Genomic DNA, 26,076 nt, shown 5'->3' with positions numbered 1-26,076 from the left:
TATTATTCATCGCGGAATTCTGAAAAAAATATATTAGTTTCCAGAAAAATACTAAGCAGAACTTTGATTTCTGAAGAATCATGTGACACTGAAGACTGGAGTCATGATGCTGAAAATACAGCTTTCTATTACAGGAATATATAAAATATTAAAATACATCAAAAGGACATTATTTTAATCATAATATTTCACAACATTACTGTTTTTACTGTATTACATAAATGCAGCCTTGGTGAGCATAAGAGACTTCTTTCAAAAACTTACCAACCTGAAGCTGATGTGCTTTTATTGTGCTTTTTCCTCTTCAAGTGAGGAGACCATCACCACAGTGGTGAAGAACACCCGTATGAAACGGCACGCATCCCCACGACCATCACCCATGGGAGCTCACCGCTCAGAAACATCCACACCTGAACCGCCCAGACAGAGACGAACCCTGGCCAGGAAGACCGTACCAACACTGTACGTTCCTGAGCCGGAGGGTGCCACGGCCAGGAACCCAAGATGGGTAGAAGTCGAAGAGATAATAGAGTATAAAGTGAACAAATCACCCAAGATACCAAGAAGAAGAGGCGTTTCCCCCAGCAAGATCTCACCACCTGGCAATCCAAACACTAATAACTCCAACAACAAGTTACTCGAGGAGGCAATGGGTGCCACAATGGCTCTGCAAGGTTCTTCTGGTACGGATGAAGAGGAAATTGCACAGAATGTGTCTGAAGTACCTTCAGAGGTCGACAATATGACTACATACTCAGGAGAAACTGATGACCCATGTGTCTCTGATGGAGATGATGAAGGAACTATTGTCGTGGAACCCGAAGATGATGAAATTGATGCTGGAGACCACAAAATGCTGACTGATGGAAATCGAGTTCTTAATCTTGAAGATCTCGAGGACTACATTCCTCGGGAAGGGGAAACATTTGGCAGCGGTACAGACCATCATGTCCTCGACGAGAAACCATGTGAGATCGCGGTGTTGCAGAGAGAAATTAACGAGCCTGTCATTGGTAAACCCATTGTTTTGAACGTGGTACGTCCGGTGCCACCAGCAAAGCCTCGCATGGGATTCTTTGGGTCCTTCAAGGAGCACATCTCCAGCATGTTTAGTCCAGGTTCATCGGCGAGCGGCAGCTCTCAGGCAAGGCGAGAGAAGACAATACCTATTCTTGTGATGGGACAACCTTCATCCAGCTATTCATGCCATACCAGTAGCTTTGCGAGGCTTGAAGTCCAGCCGACTTACTGCTCCGAGGTCCAGAGAGGAAAGGAAGGAGGTCTTCAGAGCTTCAAAACGCAGGTTTCCGCACAAACCCGCAGCTACACGCCAACCGGACAGGTCACTCTTAAGATCAGCAAGAAGAAGCCATTTGAGAAGCAGTAACCGAGAGGAAACCGCTTGTTTCCAGCATGCAATATCAGGAACATAAAAGTAGGCTTAGTCTTAAATGGGAACACTTCTGTAAAATCTTGCAATCTGGGAGTGCAATTCAATAGCGAAGCATCTTCTAACAGCAGATCATTCCATTTTGAAGCCAACGATTCGCTTGCCAAACTCAATGAACTAAAGAAGACTTACTCATTTCTTGAGTTCCCGTGAGCAAATGTGCAGCTGTGCTTCAGAACGGCAAGTCTGATACAACATGAATGTGCAAATATCGACAGTAAAGCTGTTTTTCGTCTAAAACAGAGGTGTCCAATCCTGTCCCTGGAGGACCAACATCCTGCAGAGTTTAGCTTCATCCAGCTCCAACACAGTTGTCTGGAAGTTTCCAGTAAGTCTGAAGACCTTAAATATCAGGTTCAGGTGTGTTTAATTAGGGTTGGAGCTAAACTTTGCAGGAGAAGTGTCCCTTCAGGAACATATTTGGACACCGCTGGTCTAAAACAGAGGTTGTCAACTCTGGCCCATGAGGTCCACCTTTAACTCTAACCTTGATCAAACTCACCTTTCTGTAACTTTCTAGTAAGTCCTTGATTAGTTTGTTCAGGTGTTCGATTTGAGTAGGACCTAAACACCTTCTGAGAATCCTTGTACTAAAAAACACGTGTCTGTGTATGTCAAGAAATCCAAATTTTGACTCCAAAAATAAGATTTTATCTGAATTAAATGTATGTGCTGTATGGAATTAATACCTCAGCAATACATATATATATTTGTGTGTTTTTCAACATCTAAAAGCCAGAGCAACTTTTTCTTTCAAGTTAATTGCATGAGTTGTTCTTTGGAGTAATACACTGTGGCTTGTTGAATCTGAGGTCTATGTTTATGTATCAGAACTCCTGAATATGTAATCATGCACTGAAGACTATTCAATGTGGTCAGCAATGACTTCGAAAGGAATAGATGTGGGAGATCTTAAGACTTAAGAACCAGAACACAAAATCTATTTAATGACTTTAGAAGATTTATTTTAAAAAGTATTTCTTGTGCAACATGACTTTAAGCACATAGTATTTACAGATTTAAAAAGATTTGCGATTTACTGGAGTAATACTAATATATATATATATAATGTGTTTGAACTTAATACAAACACAAATTTTGTCAACCAAAATTTGCATGTGTAACAATTTGTATTGTTTTGTGCATCACATGGTTTGAAAAGTTTTGGTAAAAGCAAAATAAATTAGGACTGCCAAGGGTGTTCAGCAGAAAAAAAAAAAAGAAAAAAAAAAAAAGAAACGAACAAATATAAATAAAAATGTACATCTCAAAATTCTGCTTTACAAAATAAGAGTATATTTGGATGTGTGTATTATAAATCAGACTTCTGTCCAATTCTAACCTGATATCACATGACATTGATATTAAAGAAATGATAGTAAAAAAAACAAAAAAAAACTTTCAGTCTGTATGGTATATGGTGGAAATCGTCGGACACGCACAGTTGCTTTCAATATTGCACTCTCATTTATTCATTTCACTCTAGACATGCTTACCTATGTGTGTAAGTACACATCTTCAATGTATACATACTAAAGTATGTATACGCCAACACACACATAATTAAACATGTAGAATTGTACATATATATTTATATAGACCTATAAATTTACATGTACGCACATTTATAAAAGAGTGCACACAATGCACTCTTGCACACAGGCACGCACGCACGCACAGAAACACATACAGATGTCATGCGTCTGTGGCTCAATGTTTGTCTCCTGTACGTGAACACACACGCTCTCACAGACACAAACATGGATATATATCTCAAACATACTTCATATCCAAAAAAAAGGTCTTTGAAAACAACACCAGGTTGTGATTTTGGACAATTCAACTTTTTTTTTCTTTTTTTCTGTTTTTAAATCTGAGAATTAAAATAAACTGAAAACAAAACGTAAAACGAGAAAGAAAGGCATGGTGCCGTTTCGTCCGATCATAACCGCAGGTAAGGGTGGGGGTCAATTTGCATAATGTATACAGGTTAAGATTTTTCTTTCCTATATTTATTTTATTTTTAATAAAGAACTTTTTCTCTTTTTATATAAACAAAGCAGAAAAAAAAAAACTAAACTCTACAGAGTAGGTCCCCATCCACAGTCCCTTCTGCCGACAGGGGTGACATCAAGCTGTACAGCGCAGTCAAAAACATATGTATCAGCTTCATTTACAGGTACAGCCATAATCAAGGCACAAAGATCTACAAGTAGATTTTTTACTCTCTTTCAATAAAGTTGTACAAAATAATATAACATTTTATAGTCTGTACAGGAAAGTTGGGGGGTGGGGGTGATCACCCTTGTACAGTCTGTACAAGTTAAGAAACTAAAATAAGAAATGGGGCATTTCTTTTCACTGTCATGTTCCCAAAACCAAACCGAGGCTTCAGCAATGTTTCCGTAGCCCCTCCTCCTCCTCAATTCAAAGGCTCCGCCTTTTCATAGAGCCCCTCCTCCTTGTTTCAAAGGCCCGCCTCTTTCACATAAAAGGGGCGTGTTCATCCCCACCATTCTCTGACCTCTCCGCAGCCTTAAGTGGGACAGAAATTCATGATTTGATGCTACATTGTGTGTCCATCTTTGTAAAGAAAAACGTCATTCAAAACCTGATGGAAAAGTGCATTACTTCACTTCACTTCCCCAAGTGTTCGACATCCCCCGGCCCGCCTCCCTGTTCCCGCTTCTGTCCGCGTGCGATCTTCAGTGTTCAGAAACAGAAAGAGCAGCAGAGAGCCCTGTAGACCAGAAGTCCGGGGTACGAGACTAGGACTCCTGGAGGTCACAAGGTGATGCGATCTTCATAATCTGGCAGGCGCCAGCACGTATACATATATACACGATGAATCAAATTTGAATCAAAAATAAGGAGGTAGCCAGAGGCTTCATGGAATGGCAAAAATATAGGCGAACCAAATAAAAACGTGGGGGGAAAAACCCAGCGAGCCTCTCCGCTCCGAATCATCAGTTCAAATAAAACACCTAAAAAGCGAAGTGTGGTGCGCCAAACGTCAGTAGTATATTCGTCTGCGGTTTTGGCCTTGTGAGTTTTGAGGGCAGGGGGAGTTTGGAGACACGTTTGTGAAGAGCTGAAGTGAGATCACAAGAGTTCGTACTGCCGCAGGTGCATCCTCTGGATGATGTCTCGGCAGTCGTTGAAGACCCGGCGGATGTTTTCCGTGTCCACTGCACATGTGAAATGGGGGTAACAGTAGTGACGGCCGTCTCCGCTTTCTGTACTGATCCTCTGCGAAAAGACCGAGTGAAAATTAGAGATTTCAAATGATTATAACCAGTTTTTCATGATTTAGCACCTATATTTTGTAGTTAAGATTTACGAAACTATACACATATATCTTCCAGATATGTATCCAGATATATATCTTCTGGAAATGTGCTATGAACTTAACACTTCAGATAGAAGGGGGAAAAAAATAACAAAAAAGTATATGCTTATTTAAAAAGCTAAACAAGGTGTCCAGAAGAAAACCAGACAATATTCTGACGGATCTCTAGTGAAATTATATTTAATGAGTCTTTAAAGTTGTAATTAAGTGTAATGAGATTAAAAAAAAGGACATGAAATAATGGCAAGACAACAATCATTGCTGATTTTACTTCAAACTAAATATATACTGTAACTAGTGTAACCATTGTGATTAATAAATCTTAAATATTTCAATAATTTAATTGAACACTGTGTTCTGGTACATATATACACTAAAAAAATAATTGCTGAAAATGAAAAAGTGCATGGTAAATATTTATTCATTCCAGAACCACAGGATGGCGCCAATTATTGATTTACTTATTTCAATAGAAAAAAGTAAATATTGGTCAAAAATGTTGGAGAGATCGAACATTGGTCAGTATCTAGTAGTCTACAAACTGCCCATCAACAGGGTTCTTCATCATTTCATAATAGAGAAGGAAAATCCCAACAGTCTAAAATCTGACAGCAATAGTTTCATCTGTGTATTACAAAATGAAAATACCAACCAAAAACTCGTCACGAATGAAATACTTGGCCCTTGTCACTTTGGGGTCTTCACCGGGTTCAGGAGTTACTGGAAGACAGAAAAGACTCGACACATTAACATACACTGACCTGCACATGAATCAAGTTCACAATACCAAATGACCTGCCAACTAACTAAAACTTTAGTCCTTCAGTATAAGAGAACTACTGGGTTTTGATCAGTGGCTGAAAAGTCTAACCTTTATCAGGCAATGTGTAAGAAACATATTCAGGGAAATAATCTTCAATTTTGGATTTCCCAGCTAACACTTTCTCTGCCAGCATGTCTTGTTTGTTTAGAAACAGTATGACAGAAATGGTCCGTAACCATCTGTGAAAGGAAGAAATAAAGACACACACAGAGACAGCGGTCAGTAAAGCTTGCACTTACACTTATAAGTAAGTTCTATATTCTGAAGAAAAAAAAACAAAAAGGCGTCACCTGTTGTTCCAGATACTGCGAAAAAGAGCAAGTGCTTCCCGTAGCCTGTTCGTGTTGTTGTCTTCCCTCAAGACCATGTTATAGCTGCTGCTCGCTACCACAAAGATGATCGCTGTGACGTCTGCAAATCAGCACAAGTGTGATCAGTGTTTTCTTATGTCTAAATGTATAAGACGGTAGCTATGGTACAGAAAGAAGATTAGAAGTCAATGGCTACCGTCAACTGTTTGGTTATTAACTTTCTACAAAATACTTCTTTTGTGCTCTACATACGAAAGAAACTCATACAGATTTTTGAACAACATGAGGATGAATAAATCATGACAGAATTGTCATTTTTGGGGTGAATTATCACTTTAAAGTATATTTAATGAAATTGTCGATTACCAAACTTGTTTAACATGCACGTGTCTCATTCAAACACCCAGTTTACCATTAAAACACTGAATCCATTTTCTCCTTTCGTCTCTCTGACCTCCCACGTCAAACATACTGAAAGAGAAGAAGAACACAGACATGAGGCTCCAGGATGAGAAATGTGTCCCTCTAGTGGACACGTGGAGATAATACGAAGGTACTGTAAAATCCTCTGCACAATCTTTAATACGTTTCTCAGAAGAGGACTCACTGAAAGTTGACTTTGTCCACTTGAAATCGTGTCTCAAAAATCCCTGAAGTTAACACTCTGCAGCGAAGCAAGTCCTGAAAGAAGGAAGTTTGAGAAAAAGTGTGTTCGTTTCTGAAAAACAGCCGTCTCGCATGCAGTATCTCATCTAGAAAAAGCTGAAAAGTACCTGGTCTGTTGGGGTATAGTCGCTTTGTCTTACTGCATCAATCCGGTCAAGAAAGCTGTAAAGACACACAGGAAGAAAAGCATGAAGAAAAAGCTTATCATTTTACACATTAAGGGGCTTATTTTATTCATGACCATACTAGGTTTTGGAAAATGTTCAATAGCTCGGTACATGGTCTCTTACATTTACCAATGCTACATTTATTTGATCAACATTTGCAACAGTGAATAAGTATTTACTGTCACCTTTAATCAATTTAATGCATCCCTACTTGATAAAAACTTGACAAAAAAAACACAATATACAAACACCAAGAAACTTTCAGCTAAGAATCCCCTTCAAAAACACTGTTCATTGTGTCTCAAGTGTGACTTCGGTGCTTTCATCATCTTAAACGCCAGTATTAAAACAACACCCTTTGAAGGTCTAGATATACCTGTTGCTGTATCAAATATATTCACAGGACCTGAAAGAGAACTGGACCCCTGAAAGCATGCCTGCAGCAAGTACACAGCTGAAGTATGTTAGATAACAAGCTCATATCTTTCTTTTACTTCCCTGCAGAAAGGCAGAATATTAGCCCTACACTCTGTGACCATCATGTGATATAAGTGCTATCAGCACTAACGCAGACAAATATAGACTCATCCCACAAGCTTGTGACAACAAGACAATCTGCAACGACTTAGCAAAAAAAAAAAAAAAACACAGGATAAAAGAGAAAAAAGGTTTGTGTGGAGATCTCCACTCTTGCTTTTAGCAATTTGTTTAGATGTGAAAATGCAGATGATCTGGTCGTAGTCTAGTCATGATATATGTGAAAGAGTACTTTTATTCAACAAAGACAGATTAACTTTGCCAAAAGTGACAGTAAGGATAAGTTACAAAAGAATTCTATTTCAAATACACGCTGTTCTTTTGAACTTTCTGTTCATCAAAGAATCTTGAAAATAAAAATGCATCATGGCTTCCACAAAAATTTGAGGCAGCACTACTGTTTTCATCACTGATAATGAAATATTTCTTGAGCAGCAAATCAGCATATCAGAATGATTTCTGAAGAATCACGTGACACTAAACACTGAAGTAATGATGCTGAAAATACAGCTGCGCATCACAGGAATAAATTACATTTTAAAATGAGTTAAAATAGATAATATTTGAACTAAAAAAACTATTTAATATTTTAATAACAACAATTATACTTTATAATAATCATCATCAATATCATTTGAAAATATTTGTATTATTCTGAATAGCAATCATTTTTCAAAATACTACTGCTTTTCATTTTTTTTCAGATACAAAATTAAAAGAATAAATAAATAAATAAATAAATAAATATATATATATATATATATATATATATATATATATATATATATATATATATATATATATATATATATATATATATATATATGTATATATATATATATATATATATAAATATAAAAGGTAAAATAATACTCTGGGTTAAATACATGCCACAGGCCACAGAAAAACAAAAACAATAAAATACAAAAATATATTTAGTGGTCTAAATATATTAAACATTTACCATTAAACATTCAATGCACATAAATCTTGGGTGACACTGACTGCTTTCATCATTGTTTTGTTTTTACTACTAGTGACATTTCTTTACGCTTTTTTTTGTGTGTGGTTTCATTAGAACAAACCGTGATACATGGAAAACTATAGACTGGAAAAAGAACATTATCTGCGAACTCACTGTCATCATTTAAACACTGTTGCTTTTTAAAAACTGTTAACCACCTCCACAACTGCTCAGCACAACATTACAAACCACAGATTCCAGCACTAGATCGCCACTCATATTAAACACACTGAATGACGACAACTTCAACGCATCTTCAGTATCAAACACAGCTTTGGCATGAGCTATCTCATAGAGCAGCGGGGACAAAATCAGCCATGCAAGTGAAAATAAAACCCATGCATCCCTATATACTGTATGTCCATTCCACAACATGCCCATGTATTTCTAATGTACACCACCAGAGGGCAGAGGTCTGTTCAGCTGTAGTAAACCTCACTGAGTTTGAAGTCCAGTGATCTGTCTGAGAATCAACCCAAACAGGTTTTATTTTAATGTGAGCACTCTAAATTACAGTGACTGTACATCTCATGACTAGAAAAAGAGCTCTTCAGCAGCATCAGGCGAGCTGAGGAGGTGTTTGTGTGACTATCTGCCATCAAGGATACATACAGTATTGACAAGATGTACACGGCGAGTCCCCACCTTCATCTTGTGCCGTTTTGCACGTACCGAACGTTGTATATGTAGCATCAGTGTTCACACAAAGGTCGAAGAAGAACAATCCAAACAAATTCCACAAGTTGATTTAGGAAGAACTGAAACACAGACTAGCTCAACGATCAAAACTAAAAATGGCACATGACAAAACAAACTGTTTTTTTTTTTAACTAAGCGAGGATACTTTGAACTTTGTCATCGCGAAGCTAAACTAAAACCGAAAACATTTTATTTGTTTAAAGCAAATAATTACATACACAAACAAAAACATTTATATATTTATTTTATCAAATTAATTTAAGTTAAAGTGTGTGTGTATATTTTTTTCAAAGATAAAACGTTCAGTTTCATAGCTGTGTTTAAACTTGTGTTTGTATTTGTTTAGCTATTATAGTATATCATAACAAAATTTTATATAATTATAATACAGTTATTTTATATAATAATTTTATATAACATTGAATACAAAATTCACAATATTGTATGTAGTATGTGTATGTATTTTTATATTTGCCGGACTTGAATATATAAAAGCATACACACACAAATGCATACAAATATATAAGCCTGGCTTAACCAATTAGATATCAGAGATAAAATAATCCATTTTACGATAGTTCTTTTGAAAGTTGTGTGTGTGTTTATTTAAAATTTTTTGGTTGCTGAAAATATAATCTCTCACGCTGTTAATCTGGCTTATCATTGCGGTTTTTCAGAGACTGGAAGGTGTTCTGTAAGATAAGTTAAGATAATTAAATACAGATTGCACTCGATTGGTGCTTTAAACGCTGTTTAGGAACACAAGGTGAATTCTAGACCAGAAAACAGGGAAATTGTACCTGGAGCTATTCCTAAACCAGTAAATCCAGTTCACATGAAACAATGTGGGAATGTTTGAACACGTCTCTCGTGTCCCATTGAGTGTGACGGCTCTACAGCTGCGGGTATCGTGCTAGGTTTCTTACACCACTGATTTAGATTGAGAAAGATATTTGGAACTTGCATTGTTACATTCAGAACCACAAAACATTTAAAGTTACAAAGGTCTAAGACTTCTCAAATTCTTAGTAGTTCTTGAAAAAATTCTTATAAATGTTTATTTTTTAAATGTAATGTAATTCGTACTGCATACACTCATACACACTGCATGTTCGAGTCTGAGCTGAATCTGTGTCTAAAGACACAAAATGAAACTAAAAAAAGCTAATTTGACAGTACCGGTCGGGTCAGATCACTGGGTCTTGTTTAGGCCCAAGATCAGGTTTCAGTTTAATGCCCGAGCATGCACACATAATATTAGAGTATCGCGTTTTTACTTGTTGCAACGATTTAATTGCACATTCATTGAAAGCTGAACGATTAATGAACGATTATAAATTCTTGTAGGTGCTAGCAATGCATGATTATGAAAATGCATGAACTAAAATTATTGTAAAGCATTGCATCTATCAAGTGCATAAATGTAAATACATTAAAATACTATTTAGGAATGCAAAGGATCATAATTTGCATTCCTTAAATTATTTTACGTTCCTTGTAACATTAAAGAATTTAGTCTTTAGTTTGAATGAACTGAAAATTGTAAACAAATCAGTAATGAGTCCAGTCTTTGCATTGTTTTTTAGCAAAACAAATTAAATAAAAAATAATATAAATAAAATGGCATAAACAATTAGTAAACTGCAGAACATTGTGTTTTCTAATACACGCACAAATTGCATATATTCTGACAGCGCTGCATGAGCTCATGGCCAGGGTTCAATGTCCAAGGCAAGAGGAAAATTTGCGCTGAAATAAGTCTTAAAAATACAAATTGGCAAAACACAGATTCGGTCTACGGTTTTATTTTGTAATAAAATAAATTTTCATTTCAGTGCATTGCAACCTTATTATAGACCTCAAACTCAAAGTAACACACACTGAAAGAAATAGGCATAGAAATACTTTTTAATCATAAATTGCTAGTAAATAATCACAAATAATTGCAAAGAATCAACAAACAACACCTTATTAAATGTGAATTTGTAAGTAGAAAGACTATTTTTTTGTAAAGCATACTGGTTAACACTTTTCAATAAGGTTCATTAGTTAACAACAACAGTTAACATGACCTAAGAATGAACAATAGCATTTAATAATCATAGTTCATATTAATTTCAGCATTTACTAATGCATTATTAAAACAGCAAGTTATGTTTGTTAACAGTGCTTACTACTCTGTAAACTAACATGAACACACAATGAGCAACAGTGTTTTCATTTACATTCAAAAAGATTAATAATAATGCATTGTTCATTCATGTCAGTTAATACATTAACTAATCCTAACAAGTGACACCTTATTGTAAAGTTCTTAAATCATCTTTGATTTATTTCCAACTTTGAAAAATCCTTTTTACAGTGTACATATGTTGAAGTAACATACTTTCCACAAGATATCTGTATACCTGTTGTAAATCATTTAAAAGCTGTATTTAATATAACAGCGTGATGGTTTAATAATCACTATTGGTTTTCAGAGCTGCGAGCGCTTGTGCCATTCTATTTTTAGCGAAATGCTGGCAAAATCTCTAAACAGAAACCCCAAATGCTAAAAATGGAATGCATAATCTGTTGCTATTTTTATCAACTGCACGTGTGCATGTTTGTTTGGGTATCTATGTAAGAAAAGGCAGAAAAGAGCAGGGCGAGAGGAAGAGAGAGCGAGCACTGCTGTACATCAGTGAATGTTTATTCCCTCTAAGCACTTCTGAGGGTCTGATATGTATAACCACACACACACGGGCTCTTTCTGCGCCTCACCTTCTCTTTCTGACCTTCCTTTGTTTACGCGCATTGCCGGGATACTCCCTTTGATTCGGCAGCGCGCACACACACGTGACACCCTCCACCAGTGAGTGCTCTGCAGTGCTGCGCTATAAATAGCTCCTGCTTGCCCCGGCTGCGCTGTTCCTTTACATAAGCGCTGGCGGAGGGAGGAGGGGGACAGACAGCCCAACCACAATCTCCATACAGCCAGGCCTGCAGAACCAACGCCACACACAACTGGGATCTTTCTCTCTCTCTCTCTCTTGGACTGCTGCTTTCACTGTCTCTGTAGTGTCCTCTATCACAACAGCACCGTCTCGGTCTCACCGACCCACTTCCGTGCCAACGTGTATTTGTGTGACATCGACATGTAATCGCTTTTCTTTGATCCTCAAAATAGACGTGCCATTAGAAACAGAAACGAACATAGACAGATGTCACAAAACCACGCAATCGTGTAATGATCTCACGGGCCAAAGGGCAGATGCACTGCATCAAACCCTCTAACAACATACTGTAATCACACTCATGAATTGTCTTTCTAATCTTGTAAAAATAATATCAAATATCAAATTTATCGCGATTAATCGCATCCAAAATCAACGTTTTTTTATGTAATGTGTGTACTGTGTATATGTATTATGTATATATAAATACACATACATGGACATATATATTTCAGAAAAAAGTTATTTGGATATATTAAATATATTTATTTATAATATAAATTATATGAATATAAAAACAGACATGTAAATGTAAATATTTTAAATAGTGTATGTGTGTATTTATAAATACATAAATATACACAGAACATACACATGTATTATGCAAACAAAAACTTAATTTGGATGCGATTTATCACAATTCTTCGTTTGATAGCATTTATAGATATGATAGATAGATAGATAGATAGATAGATAGATAGATAGATAGATAGATAGATAGATATACACACACACAATTTTATACATTTCTAAGACGATATTTAATCTCAATAATGTCAGGTCTGTTTAAATAAAAGTAAATATCAGGTAGGCCTATGTTTACACAACACACACACACACACACACACACACACACACATCTTTTTTATGTTAGGTTTTGATGCCTGATTTCACTTTAAAAATCTAAATCTTAAATTAAATAAATGTAAATATAAAAGAAAAGAATGATTTAAGAATGCACTGTATGCACTATTTATGAAATGTATACTTTCTGTAACATTAAACAATGTAGCATTTAGTTTCATTTGAATTCATGGAAAATTATAAACAAATCTGTATCAAGTCAAATGTCATTATTTTACAGAAAAAGTAATTCATAATTGTCAAAGTTACAAATACTCACATACTGAGATATAACACTGGATATGTTTTTTAAAGAAACTATTGGAAATGATTGTAAATGTTTTATGAGTTTAGTCTGAACACTGCATGGCATATTACAAGCTTTAAAAATGGTTTAGTAAAAACAAGAAAGATATTGTTTATAAATATTATTATTTCTATATAAATAAACATTCCTTAATATCAATATTCTGTTTATTTAGTGTAATGGTGTGGAAAGCATGCCTTTGTTATTTTTAACTACATTTTATTGTTTTTTCCCACCTAAGGCTGTATTTTAAGTCATTTTAGAGTAAATATAAATGTATATAATAAATAACATCTGTGCATGACATTGTCAAATATTGTCAAACGTGTTTAAAATTGTCAAATGTCTAAATACTAATGAGATATAGTTACTGGATTACTGGTGTTTGCTAAAGCCGGCATAACTATTGTTATTGCTCATGCTTAGGGTTAGTGTTCTAAACAAACCTTTAACCCCAAGTATTAAACTTTAGCACAGAACTTGTCCTGCAACATGATTTCTGTATGAATGACCTCCAATTACGTGCTTTGTTGAGGAGAGGTGTGCTATTACTTTTCCAGGCATTTAATAAACACTTGGCCAGATAAAATACAGGTGCGAAAAAGGACATACGCAAAGAAATACCTAGAAATCATAGACTGGAAGGTGTATACTCTCAATCCAGTTCAGCAAGCAACCAATCAGAACACTCGGGCAAATAGCAAATGCACAGAAACACACGTTGACTTTAAACTATTTAAAACACCTTAAACAACTGCAAAGTTCTGGCTGAATGATTTTGTGGAAAAAATCTATTGATTATTCTGATTAAAGAAAAAATATTGCAAGTTTGCTGTGCTTGTATGTAGCTGCACAATTTGACCAAAATGTTGTGATTATATATCAATATAATAAATTGAAATATTCATTTACATTTAAATAATCGTTTTTATTTTTTATTACTATTTTCATTATTATTTTTATTTTTTCGAATAATGCTACTATATAAAATTATATCACAATGACAAAAACTGTTACTGCTGTAATCTTTCATTTCTAATATTTACGAAACATAGCAATTGTATTTTACATGAAAACTTACTAAATTAACATTATAAAAAAATTACCGATTTATCCATTGAAAAATTCTACATTTAAATCATTTAAATGAAATTGTTTTAAAATTCCTTGTTTTATTGTTGTGATTATTCTTTAATTTCCTTTTATGTAAAGCACTTGCCTAACCCTAACACTAATATTTATACATCTTAATTTCTTATTTTCAGCACTTTTATTTTGACGGTTAAGAGCAGAAAGCCCTTAAAGCTCCTCTTTTGTTGAGCACAATGATTACTAGTACGGAAAGATAGTTGGCGTATGTGGTGTTCCCAATGCACATTAAAGTGACCCAAACTCAGAGCAGATGCAAAATGGAGTTTGTATGGAGCAGTATTTCCTGTGAATCATCTCTGAGATACTTGAGTAAATCATAACCTTTAACCCTTTCGAGTCATAGCGCAATTTCAGTTTTATTCCGGTTGACTGTGCAGCCCTACCCAAAAATCACGTGAGGGAGAGTTGAAACACCACAAACACTTTCTTCCAAAACTATAACTTCCAAAAACAACAAATTAGATTGATCTGAAAACAGTTTCTAAGTCGACCTGAATCACAGCAAACACATCTGAGCAGACACGGATTCGAAGTTGAATAACAGAGGAATTCTCAGTATTGTAAAAGTCTTCCACAAAGAACAAGCCTGTATTGAGAGCAGCTGGGTGTCTGTATGATCCTCCGAGCATCTCCGGGCCTTTTCTGACGGAGAGACAACAGTCTCCATTATGTGTCAGGCACTGCACTAGCTGGTGATGCTATCTGTGTCTTACAAAGCGGCTGACCAACTCCCATGACCTGACCACCCTCCTCACGCTTTCATACCTGACACACAGCCACTGTTATACAGCAGAAACACCAGCACTGGCCTAAAAATGCCATATATATATATATATATAACATGTTTTTAGTGGGCTGCCTGAATGTCTTAAGGAAACCTTGAATAAACAGGTTGGTTTTGCATTTATCTGAGCCTGATCATGCATGTTTCTTCTAGGGATGTGCAAAACTTCATATTTTCAAAACAGACTAGTTGCTCGGTTGCCTGAACTGGTTTCAGGTTTAACTGACCCCGATTTACAGACACAACTTTTCCGAGAAGGTTTTATAGTGCACACCATTTGAACAAAGAGTTTTTTAAAACTAGTCAGCCTTACTAAACAACTAGTCAGTTGTTGGATAACTAATCCAAATCAATCTCACAATAAACATCTACATTACTGTTCGGATTGATATTAATACATTTTTATTAAAGGATTTAATACTTTTATACAGTAAGGGCGCATTAAATGCATTAAAACGGACAAGAAATACTTTCATAATGTTACAAAAGATTTAGATCGTAAATGAATTATGTTCTTTAAAATAAAGAATCGTAAAAAATAATGCATCGCATTTTCCATAAAAACATTAGGCAGCACAACTGCATATTAGAATGATTTCTGAAGGATCATGTGACACTGAAGATTGGAGTCATGATGCTGGAAATACAGCTGCGCATCACAGGAATACATTACATTTGAAAACATATTCAAATAGAAACCAGTTATTTTGGATTCTATTCAAAACATCAGTGAACTCGAATGGCTGACCACAACAGCTTTCAAAATGGCTACCACCATACAAATAAACAGAACCACTAACAAACATCCAAGCTATTATCATAACTATTAACAGAGGGGAAGACATTATGTTTTCGTCTATGTCTTGAATAAATGATCTTTTTTGGTAGCAGCAACTTAGGCAATAAGCAAAACAAAACCAAAAGTCGCCATCATAATATAGACACCTAGTTAAGTGTACGATTAAATTTATACTTACTAATGTGCACAGTCGATTAGTTGATATTCGTTGGAGCGCTCATAACACGCCTTAACGCCTTCATCATCCCAGAGCTTCTTCGCATGATCGAAAAATTCCTGTGAAGACAAAAACATCTGTAAAACAGCAATTTCTTACAAAAGTAGAGCATCTGCATGCCAAAATGACTGAATTTCAATAGCATTAGCAATCATTTGGCCTCTTCATTTCATTTAGGACATATTTCTTGTACTGATACCACTACATAATTGCAGCTACATTCATAAAATGTGTTTTGGTTAAAAGCCTTTTGGCTGTTCTGGAAATAGACAGACTGATCACGCCGGCCCGCCGCTGCTCCGAGCACTTCTCATCACGCAAGCATTCAAACGATGGCTTCTTTTCCTACTTGTGCGCAACTTTACATAATGTACTGAAATACATGTATTATTATTTTTTGAACAACTTTATTAGCTGTTACAGACATGTACTTTTTAGAACTAATGACTATATGTTACAAGAAAATGTTTTATATAATTCTTGAACCGTAGTAAAATAGGTTTTTTTTTTTTTTTTTTTTTTTTAAAGGTACAAAGCTGACACTGGGACGGTACTCTAAGGTACAAGAGCTAAAATGTACATCCATTCCTCTAAATGGAACCAGTTGATTCCTCTAAATTCACCATAGCAGTGAATGGGTGCCGTCAGAATCAGCAGATAAAAACATCATAATAATCCACCCGACTCTTTTAAATCATAACCTCTGGCCAAAATACTGACAGATTTGAGTTTAGAACTGTTGTAAATGGTGCTTGATCTGTGCACACGTCTCTAATTATTCATTTGAGACAACTTTTTATCCTGAAGAAAGAAATATTATGGATAGAGGACTCATATTTTTTAAGTTCAACACATCTTAAAGATGTATTTGTTTATTACATAGCTTTTCATTCGCAAGATGTTAACTAATAGACTGGAGTGGTGTGGATTATTGTGATGTTTCTATCAGCTGTTTAGACTCTCATTCTGACGGCACCCATTCACCATTGATGAGCAAGTGATGGAATGCTAAATGATGAATAACCAAACGCATCTACATCTTGGATGGCCTGAGAGTGAATACATTAAAAAAAAAATCCTATTCCTTTAAGATAATAACACAAAATACATATTAGCAGTCAATATTGCATCTTTCACCTGTTGAACCTACGAGAAAACAACAAATTCCTCAATTTTCTGGACTTTCCAGTTCATGAGTACCATTAATGAATTAAAGAGAAGTCCAGGAGCTGAGAAAAGATCTTTGGTCTAAAAGTGTCTAATTATAAATCTCCATTGTCTGAAAACACAAAGCCAACATTTGTGCAACCAAAAGTCAAGACATCTGCCATATCCCCATACACGGCTTTCTAAATGTGCTAGCATACCACAACAAAATAAGAATTAAAAAAAATAACTGAAGCCATCGCACACTGCTTAATACTGAAAACTAAACTCAAGCTAAAAGACAGAATCAGTACGACTTCTACAGTTTATAATTAGTGTCAGCTTCAGTTTGATGCAGCCAGTTCAGATGGAAATCTACTAATTTCACTGGAAATTCATAAGGTCACCCCAATTCCAAAGTTATTACTTGATACCTTGAAATAAGCAAGGCTGAAAAAACAAAATTGCCAGTTTTTCCTTCGGTGTGTTTTAATGACAGACACAAATATCAGGTTCAGTAAACCTACGCCAACCTGCGGCTAAAACACACAGCGACTTTAAGGAAAACAAAATGTCTAAATTACAAAAAAATTTGCAAAAAGACTATATTTGTATCTCTGTCCTGAATTACACTCAGTCAACTGACAACTAAAGTAACTGATGCAAATGCATTTAATGTGAAAACCTTCTCTGTCCCGTGGATTAGTCAAGGCCTCCTGGATTAGTCAATCTGGAAATTAAATTCTACATATGAACCCAAAATATCCCTGGCTAACATAACCTAATGTGCTAGCAAACCACAGATGCAATGCATGACAAAGTACAAACAGAGCGTAAGATATCATAGCAACATGCTAAATGTATTATTGCATAGTTTCAAGAAAATAAAAAAATTTTAACTACTGCCTTAAATGTAAAAAACATATGCTAAATGTTAAAAATGAAAACACATATCTACATGATAATGAAGCATGTCTGTAAATACATTTTTAAACATTTTAGGTGTTTGCTAGAAATGCTAGAACTTTATCCCAACTTCTGACAAAATTAAGACTTCAATTAATTTTAATCCTTTCTGTTAAAATTTAATATTTATCTTCCATTTAAAAGACAAACTCAAACACCTCAAAGCAGTCAGTATCTGCATTCCCACAAAGCAGCTTTTGTCAGTAACATAATCAAACTTCTAGCAAGTAGCAGGGGTTTCACCTCAAGGACACAATTTAAAAAAAAGATCATGCAAACTGGTATTTTCATAAACCAAAAGACTCACACAAAACCTCTTGGTAAGCGGCTCAAAAACCTCTGAACATTTACACAAATTCAAATAGCATTCAAAGCTTCCTGGGTAAATGATGAAAATGAGGCTCCTTACCTGTGTGTAATCAAAGTCCGAGAGCGGCGCTATGCTTTTGATATAGTCGATCCTAAACTGGTCCTCTGGATTGGCGAGCGGGACGGGTGGTATTAAAGTGCTCATTGCAGACACTATGGTCTAGAAATAAAAACCAAAGATTTATGAGCCATGAGACCGAGAATAGATCTAGAAAACAACTTTTAGAAACTAAATCAGGAATGAAAGGGGCTCACTCACCACGATGGCGTCCTTCACATTTTTGCGAATGTCTTGAATTTTCTGTTTCTTTTCCCTATATGAAAAGACATTTCAATTTGGTCAAAAGACAGAAGAATTTTTTGAATTTACTAGTTCTAGGAATAGTTAAAGGCCCAATATGTAAGTTTTTGCCACTAGAGGGCGCATATTCAGAACAAACAAAGAAACAAAAGTGTACTTTGAGTGTGGAATCAGGGGAGCTGTCGTCTTCATCCCCACAGCCGATGCAATTCAACGGGACTCGGGCACCAATTATGTTCATGGATTTAGATTTATAACATCGTAGTATGAAGCAGGGAGAGGCGGAAAGCCGTCGAAGTGAAACGAGGCCGCTGAACGAGCACGACACATGGCTCAAAAGCAGCGGAGCTTTTATTATGCCACAGTCAACCGCTGTGTGTCCTACGTATGTGGTGTAAAAGCTCTGTTATAATGTTACTCTGTGCGGTTGTCACCTGTCTAATTAAACGCATAACATGTTAAAGCATCTTTGGTGTTTTCATGTTTTCCATGATGTCATTGGCATGCGACGCAATAACAAGGGACGAGCCACTTTTTCAAATTGAATTTTCTCTAGATTTAAGTGCGAAACATCTGGGATGATGTTAGTACACAAGTCAACCAAATATAAAACACCATTCTAGTGGCTTTTGGATATTTTAATAAAAGAAATCTTACATATTGTGCCTTTAAATCACAATTTGGTCACTACAACCCTCATGTCATTCCAAAGTGATTTTCTTTGGAACACAAAATTAGATATTTCAGATGATCTTAAAACAGCTCTTTTCCACACAGTGACAGCTCAAAATGAACTCAAGAAACACCATAAAAACTATTTATTATACATTCCAAGCCTAACCAAAGCCAAACGCATGTGTATCTCAACCGATCTTGACATGTCATGAAACTGAGAATAATATTTGAGAGCTGAAGTGAACGGAAAGGCCTTTAGTAACTAACGATTTGAATTTCAGTCTCTTCCTGGTGCAAACCTATCATATGACTTCATAGGACATATGAACTACTTTTATGTTATCAAATAGTTTGGAGCTGGACACGGCTGCACAGAATGTATCATTTAGTCATGCTATTACAATTATTATCTTTACTTAGATACAGATTCTGTCCGAGCATTTAAGAGTGATGTTGCAGTGAGGCACTAGCTGATAGCATGTAGTGCTACATCACAATCTGCTTCAGCATGTATGAGGGTTTCCTTCGCCATGCCGAGGCTGAAGACAGGGCCCAGCACTCACATAACGCCCTCACATGCACATATGTGACATCAGTACAGTAAACAGGTACTCACTCCGCATTAAACCCGTTGACGTGAAGAATTCTCATCTGCTTCACGATAGTGCTTTTCCCCGATTCCCCAGCACCTAGGAAAGCAAATACAGCCGTGTGAATACATGCAAAGTCTCTCAGATACTTCAGATATCACGGTGTGTGTTCTTCATATGTACAATCCGACATGCCAGATTGAGCTGTCAAACACGGTGCGTTTGAAAACACAGCCTCGTATAGGTCTCGTATGTCGGATATAACGCCTCAAGTCTCCTCTTACCCAACAACAACAGTCGATGTGTGGCTTTATAAGCCTGCCTCTCTTTTTGCAACTGTTTCTCTATTTTCTTGTTGGCCTCTCGCTGTGTTTTCTCGTCGATGCGCTGGTCTTCGGTTTTACTGCTCCCCAAACACCCCATCTTACTTCCTCGAAGCCAATCTGCGCGCTGCCCTTATGAACGATCAATCCAATTCCGATTCCAAAGAGAGAAAATGATCCACAATAGACAGAAAAAAAAAGGTCGCCGGGAAGGGTTTTGTTTCTACTCGGTTACAACGTCTCAAGCAGCCCAGGCGTCATTCAGGCGACGGAATTGATGAAACTGCTCACATATCGATCGGTAAGGTGGGATATGAACTTGCATCTGGATCCGGGGGTCTCTGTGAGCCCCTGCCAGGCGCTCTTCTCTTCTTTTCGGTTCTCTCGCCCTCTCTGTATTTTTCTGTGTGATATTCTCTGCCTGTATCTCTGCTGTGGTCTGTAACTCAGCACTGCCTCTGTCGGTCACACCTGGTAATGGCCGTTTAGAACCAGGAAAACTGTTACAAAGTATCGTTGACTGCTGGAACACTGTAACGAACGAGATCGTAAATCGAACGTTTCGACGTAACAGCGCCAGTAAAGAATGATACAATGTAACGTGTAGCGAATGTGACATTGTAGCAGCTGAATCGCTGGGTCTCAAAGTCTGTCAGGGTTTATACTGGAAAAACAACAACATCTTAAACCGGTCTGAGCTGGTTTTGCAGGTCTTAAACGGTTTAGGGTCTCACAGCCTGACAAACTCAAAGTCCTCCATGTAAGGCCAACCTGACTACTGATAAACTGGGAGCTATGTTCTGTTATTATACTGATTATTTTAGCACACAGTTTTTAATTATGGTGTCTGGCTAAAACCACAACTTTCTCACTTTTACTAGATGCAATTATTATTTTTGAGTTATTATACAAGACCATAAAGGGACTGAATTCACCACAGACTAGATGAGTTTCACCACATAATTAATAATATAAAAGAAACCAACAGTGGCTTCAACAAGAAAGCCCAAAACCTTTTTTTCTTCCAGGTCAATTATTTGGTCTGATCTTTTCAGACTTTTATATTTCATCAAATCATCACGAGCAACTTCTTTAAAAATTGCAGTTCTCTTATTTTATCCTTAAGAACACATATGACTTTCACTTCTCATAAAACGTCTATTAAAAGCTTTTAAATTCATGTGAACTGACATGACTTTTGTTAAACCATTAAGCAACTGTGGGAAACCATGAAACATGCACCATGCTTGCAAATACAGTATATTTAAACATGGCTTAAAATTATGAAAAAAATAAATAAATAAATTTCAAAGCACTTTGCAAGCACATTTAGCAAGTGTTTCCTAGTGGCTCAATTGGGTATTAACAGTATAGAAAACAAAAGCATTAGTGGTTTGGGGATTTTAAATGACATAACATTTTTTAAATATAACATATGACTATAAATAAATACTTTAGGCCCAACTACTTCAGGTCAGGAAAACAACAAAATCAGACAAACAATATTTTAACATTGCAGCATCATCATCTGAAGTATTGTTCATACAGAAACGATTCTGTAAGTTTTATTATTTTTTATATATATCAAAAATGATGCGTGATAGTTGTGCTCAAGTTTGAAAGTCTCAATTAGTGTCTTCAAACAAGAAAAAAAAAATCAGTTCATACCAGACGGCATTATTAGTTTATCTAAGCCCTACTTTAACATTTAAAAAATGTTATTTAGATATATGTTAAGCCAATGTAATTCAAACTACTGCATTTCTGCAGAATATAGGTACCAATTTGTTTCACTGTGTTAGACTGGATGGAGGAGTTTTTTTTTTGGCAAAATCATTGATGCTTGTATTTACTCGAGGATGAAATCTACATGTATGTTTCTGGCCTAAAGCTGAAATCTTTCAGAACAACAGAGCATATTGTATAATGCTATCATTACAATTAGCTAGCCATATGCAGTTAGGGCCACACTAGAGCCAAAGTACATGTTCAGTAAATGATAAAACCTATTTACAGGGTGACAAAGTTCAGTTTACAGACCACATACACTTCACATTGCAATGCTACAGAAAGGAACATTACCGACTTGTGTGGAAGCATGATAACCTCTTGGTTTTGCCCCTAAAGGATTCACTACATGGTTCACCCATAATCAAACAATTCAACACTTATAGAAGGAGCTAAACACCCCTTTTGGCTATTAACGGGTGAGGCATCCATTACAACAGACAAAGCATGTGCTATGTTTAATATAGGTCACTTTAAAAAAAGGCTGTTTTTTGAGCTTTCACTAAATATAAGCTACTAGTCATGTATTAAATAATAGCCAATGGGCAAACATACCTGTTACCGCTATTACAAAAAAATTATGATATTCACTTTAGGGATGTGTTATCTCTTACTTGATATGCCACTAATTTAAGTAGTTACAGTACAACTTGTACAAAGACATTCCCAAGGATGTATCATTCTTCTGAACTAAAAATAACTGTACCATAAAGCTTCAAGATAACTCAGCAAGATCCTCCATTAAAGTTAATTTATAATCCACATCTTGGATGACTTCTCTCTTTATAATTCTATTATCCGTTTCTAAAAACTGACAACATCTGCAGCTAAGGTTGTTAAATCAGCCTTCATGTAATTTCAATTTCATAACACTACTGTAAACCCAGACTTCCTTAGATTAATACAAGAAAAGAAATATATGAAATTAAAACAGAAAAATATGAATGCATGAAGATCTGACTGTGTTTGTCTTTGGCCAAGTATGTCAGAGTTCAAAAATTTGCTCTCTCTTTATTAATAGCTCCAAAATCATTGCTGGATTTGAGTTTGGTCAGAGTAGAGGAACGGTTCACCCAAAAATGAAAACTGTTGCTTCCATAATATATGTTATGAAAACTGTTGCTTCCAGAATATGCGTCCATAATATTTCCAGCAGAAGAAACTTTTAAAAACGAAAAGTCTTGATGCATTTGTTTCTTATAAACAGACCTGTTTTTGCTTCACAGATGTTAACTAATGGACTGGAGTGGAGTGGATTACTTGTGGATTATTGTGATGTTTTTATCAGCTGTTTGGAGTCTCATTCTGATGGCACCCATTCACTGGATAGGATCCTTTGGTGAGCAAGTGATGTAATATCATCTTCATCTAGGATGGCCTAAGAGTAAGTTATTTTTTGGGTAAACCATCACTGTCCTTCTTTATATCAAGTGCCTTTCGATAAAGCAGCATGAAAGATTATGGAACAAATGTAAATTCATCATGTTATCAGTAGAAATGGACAATAAATGAATGAATCAATAGACAGTAAGTCTAATACCTTTAGACCTAATGACTCATGTCTTTTGAAACACGTATCCACACAAATGGTTTCAGTATACAATCAGCACAGACATCACTTAGCAACTTACCAAACTTTACAGTCCAGTGCTAAAGACATATCTGGAAAACTGATCTTTAGATAAAGGAAAATGCTCTTGCAGCATTTAAAACAGCTGTAGAATCGAATTAGGTACTCGTATTTAATATGATACTATTCAGTACGTTTCTGTATAGTGTTGTCTAAAATCAAATGTGCATGTGTGTAGTCCAGCAGGTTGTCTAGCTGGTTTCCAGCATTAAACAGAGACATCAGGATATTTCTGTGAGTTGTCAGTTTCACAGAGGTCAAAGTAATAGATCCTTTTACTATGACTCCGTATCTTATCAAAGCATCATGTCCTGGCTGAAAAACTATATGAGCTCAGTTTTATTTTCTGATATCTTGCTCACTTACATCATCACCATATCCATTAATTGTCTATGGAAGGAGAATAATGCACTTTTTAAAACTATTTTTTAATTTTTATTTTCTTTAAAAGGCCCAAGCTGGCAAATAATACATATAAATAGATAACATAAAATAACGTATGGTTAATTCTTTTTTATTTATTTATTTATGTATTTTCTAAGCCTGAACATCTAAACGTATTATTGTATAATTATTTTAATGCCTCGAAATACATGTAACGATGCATTATATCTTTGTATTTTGCAATAAATAATTGTAAACTCGGTTATTATCATATTATACATTTAATGCATTACAATGCATTAAAACAAATGGCAAATCTACCTCCAAAACATCTTAAAAAAAGAAAAAAAGAATATGTATATATATATATATATATATATTTATATATATAATAAACTATTAATAATGTTTGGTATGTTTTTAATTGACCGATATCTTTACACATTCAGTTTTTCTACTCAAATATTATTGTTTTGAAGCATTCCACTTTTTCTTAATTGATTTGGTCAAAAAATAAAATTATTATTAGATTTACTTTCATGAAAATATCCATAGTTCATAAATGCTTTTATGGTTGTAGTCTAATAATTATTTAGTTATGTATCAAAAGCAGAAATCAAACCAGCATATTAGTACACATAAAAAATTATTGGTCTCGGTCATTAAAATCATAATTAATTAAGCTCTACAAGTATATTATGATGAGTCGTTAAGGATGTACTGACAATATATTCGTTTTTTAAGTATATGCTAGCATACATTTTAGCACGGCTATATGACGTCAATGCCCACTCGTTTTCAATAACACGACAATAATTAAAAGAAGAAGAAGAAGAAGAAGAAGAAGAAGAAGAAGAAGGGATGCAACATACAGTAATCACGGCAGCATCACCCACCTAAGAGCAGCAGCCGATGCGTCTGCTTATATTCCCGTTTGAGCTCCTTCAAGGCCCTGTCAATGTTCTTACTGACTTTCTTGGCCTCCTTCTCGGCCTCCTTCTCCTCCACCACCACCAGTTTGTCCCAGTTCTTGTGTTTCTGGGCGCTGCTGGGAGTCTGGAGCAGCTGCAGCCTCCTCTTTCCTCCTCCTCCTCCTCCGTTCTGGATGAGCGCTCTGTCCGCGTCGCCACGGCGGAGCTCCCCGGCGTCCCCGGCGCGCAGAGGGGAGGTGGATGATGTCTTCCCGCTGTTCCCCCCAGAGTCCTCGTCGCGCTGCCTGGAGCCCCGGACGCACGACGGCATCATCATCATCCCCGGACCCGGCGGCTGGTGATCTGACTCCGAGTTGGAAATGGATCCACTGAGGTCCCCGAACAAGCGGGGACGCAGACTGTAACACAGCCCCATGATGTGGCCAGGCGCTCACTGCTGATATTTGATCATAAATAAACAACAAACGCTCTATTCCCAGTGATTTAGGGCGTCATCACATGAGCTGATAGCACTCGGCGCATTTCCCAGCCACGCGTAATCCCAAAATGATGCTCTTGTATTTACAAAATGTCATTTTGTGTTTTCTTGAAGTCCAACCTACGCGCAATAGTCGGTGGATCACCTGACATCTGCCTGTGCTGACAGCGCAGGTCCACCTTACCGTAAAGAAACCAAAAGCCCAACCACACAAAACCAGTGGACACATATGGGGTCACCTAGGTGCCTTTTTGCTCACGTATTGGGTGATTTGTGCTTCTAAAGCCACGTTGGGGGTTCTAGATGATCGTAGTCTAGACTATTTGAGCATGGAGATTGCTTTATACTCCTGGGACCCTACAGACTCACT

The 26,076-nt window shown here is 36.2% G+C and overlaps 2 protein-coding genes across 12 annotated transcripts in view; one reads left to right on the top strand and one right to left on the bottom strand.

Moving 5' to 3' along the window:
* Nucleotides 1-2,689, top strand: part of LOC128013242 (obscurin-like) — a 60,054-nt gene extending 57,365 nt beyond the window's left edge. For all 10 annotated transcript variants that reach the window (XM_052596071.1, XM_052596072.1, XM_052596074.1 and 7 more), the window contains one exon: nucleotides 310-2,689. In XM_052596071.1, the coding sequence (XP_052452031.1) occupies nucleotides 310-1,387 (1,078 nt within the window). In that variant the 3' untranslated portion in view covers nucleotides 1,388-2,689. The remainder of the gene's footprint in view (nucleotides 1-309) is intronic.
* Nucleotides 2,390-25,855, bottom strand: gnal2 (guanine nucleotide binding protein (G protein), alpha activating activity polypeptide, olfactory type 2). Of its 2 annotated transcripts, none has more exons than XM_052596083.1 (12): nucleotides 25,193-25,855; nucleotides 20,198-20,270; nucleotides 18,865-18,919; nucleotides 18,646-18,765; nucleotides 16,086-16,183; nucleotides 6,707-6,761; nucleotides 6,541-6,614; nucleotides 6,346-6,404; nucleotides 5,913-6,033; nucleotides 5,671-5,801; nucleotides 5,452-5,519; nucleotides 2,390-4,699 (listed from the first exon to the last, which is right to left on the bottom strand). In XM_052596083.1, the coding sequence occupies exons 1-12, from the start codon at nucleotides 25,641-25,643 to the stop codon at nucleotides 4,553-4,555; spliced, it is 1,452 nt and encodes a 483-aa protein (XP_052452043.1). In that variant the 5' UTR covers nucleotides 25,644-25,855; the 3' UTR covers nucleotides 2,390-4,552. The 2 variants fall into 2 exon arrangements, with proteins under 2 accessions (XP_052452043.1, XP_052452044.1); XM_052596084.1 differs by lacking the exon at nucleotides 25,193-25,855 and adding an exon at nucleotides 20,456-21,088.
* Nucleotides 25,856-26,076: the final 221 nt, after the last annotated feature.

The sequence above is a fragment of the Carassius gibelio genome, chromosome B24 (genome assembly GCF_023724105.1).
Source record: "Carassius gibelio isolate Cgi1373 ecotype wild population from Czech Republic chromosome B24, carGib1.2-hapl.c, whole genome shotgun sequence".
Classification (NCBI taxonomy): domain Eukaryota; kingdom Metazoa; phylum Chordata; class Actinopteri; order Cypriniformes; family Cyprinidae; genus Carassius; species Carassius gibelio.
This window is presented reverse-complemented; position numbering and strand designations above follow the sequence as displayed.

Bases quoted from the DNA above. Each gene is read 5' to 3' on its own strand.
- gnal2 (XM_052596083.1), bottom strand. From the start codon at position 25,643: ATGGGGCTGTGTTACAGTCTGCGTCCCCGCTTGTTCGGGGACCTCAGT. The intron at 5,802-5,912 runs GTGACGCCTTTT...TTCCTTTCACAG, and splicing joins CGCAGTATCTGGAACAACAG to ATGGTTACGGACCATTTCTG. The intron at 4,700-5,451 runs GTTGGTATTTTC...GTCTTTTCGCAG, and splicing joins TCATTCGTGACGAGTTTTTG to AGGATCAGTACAGAAAGCGG.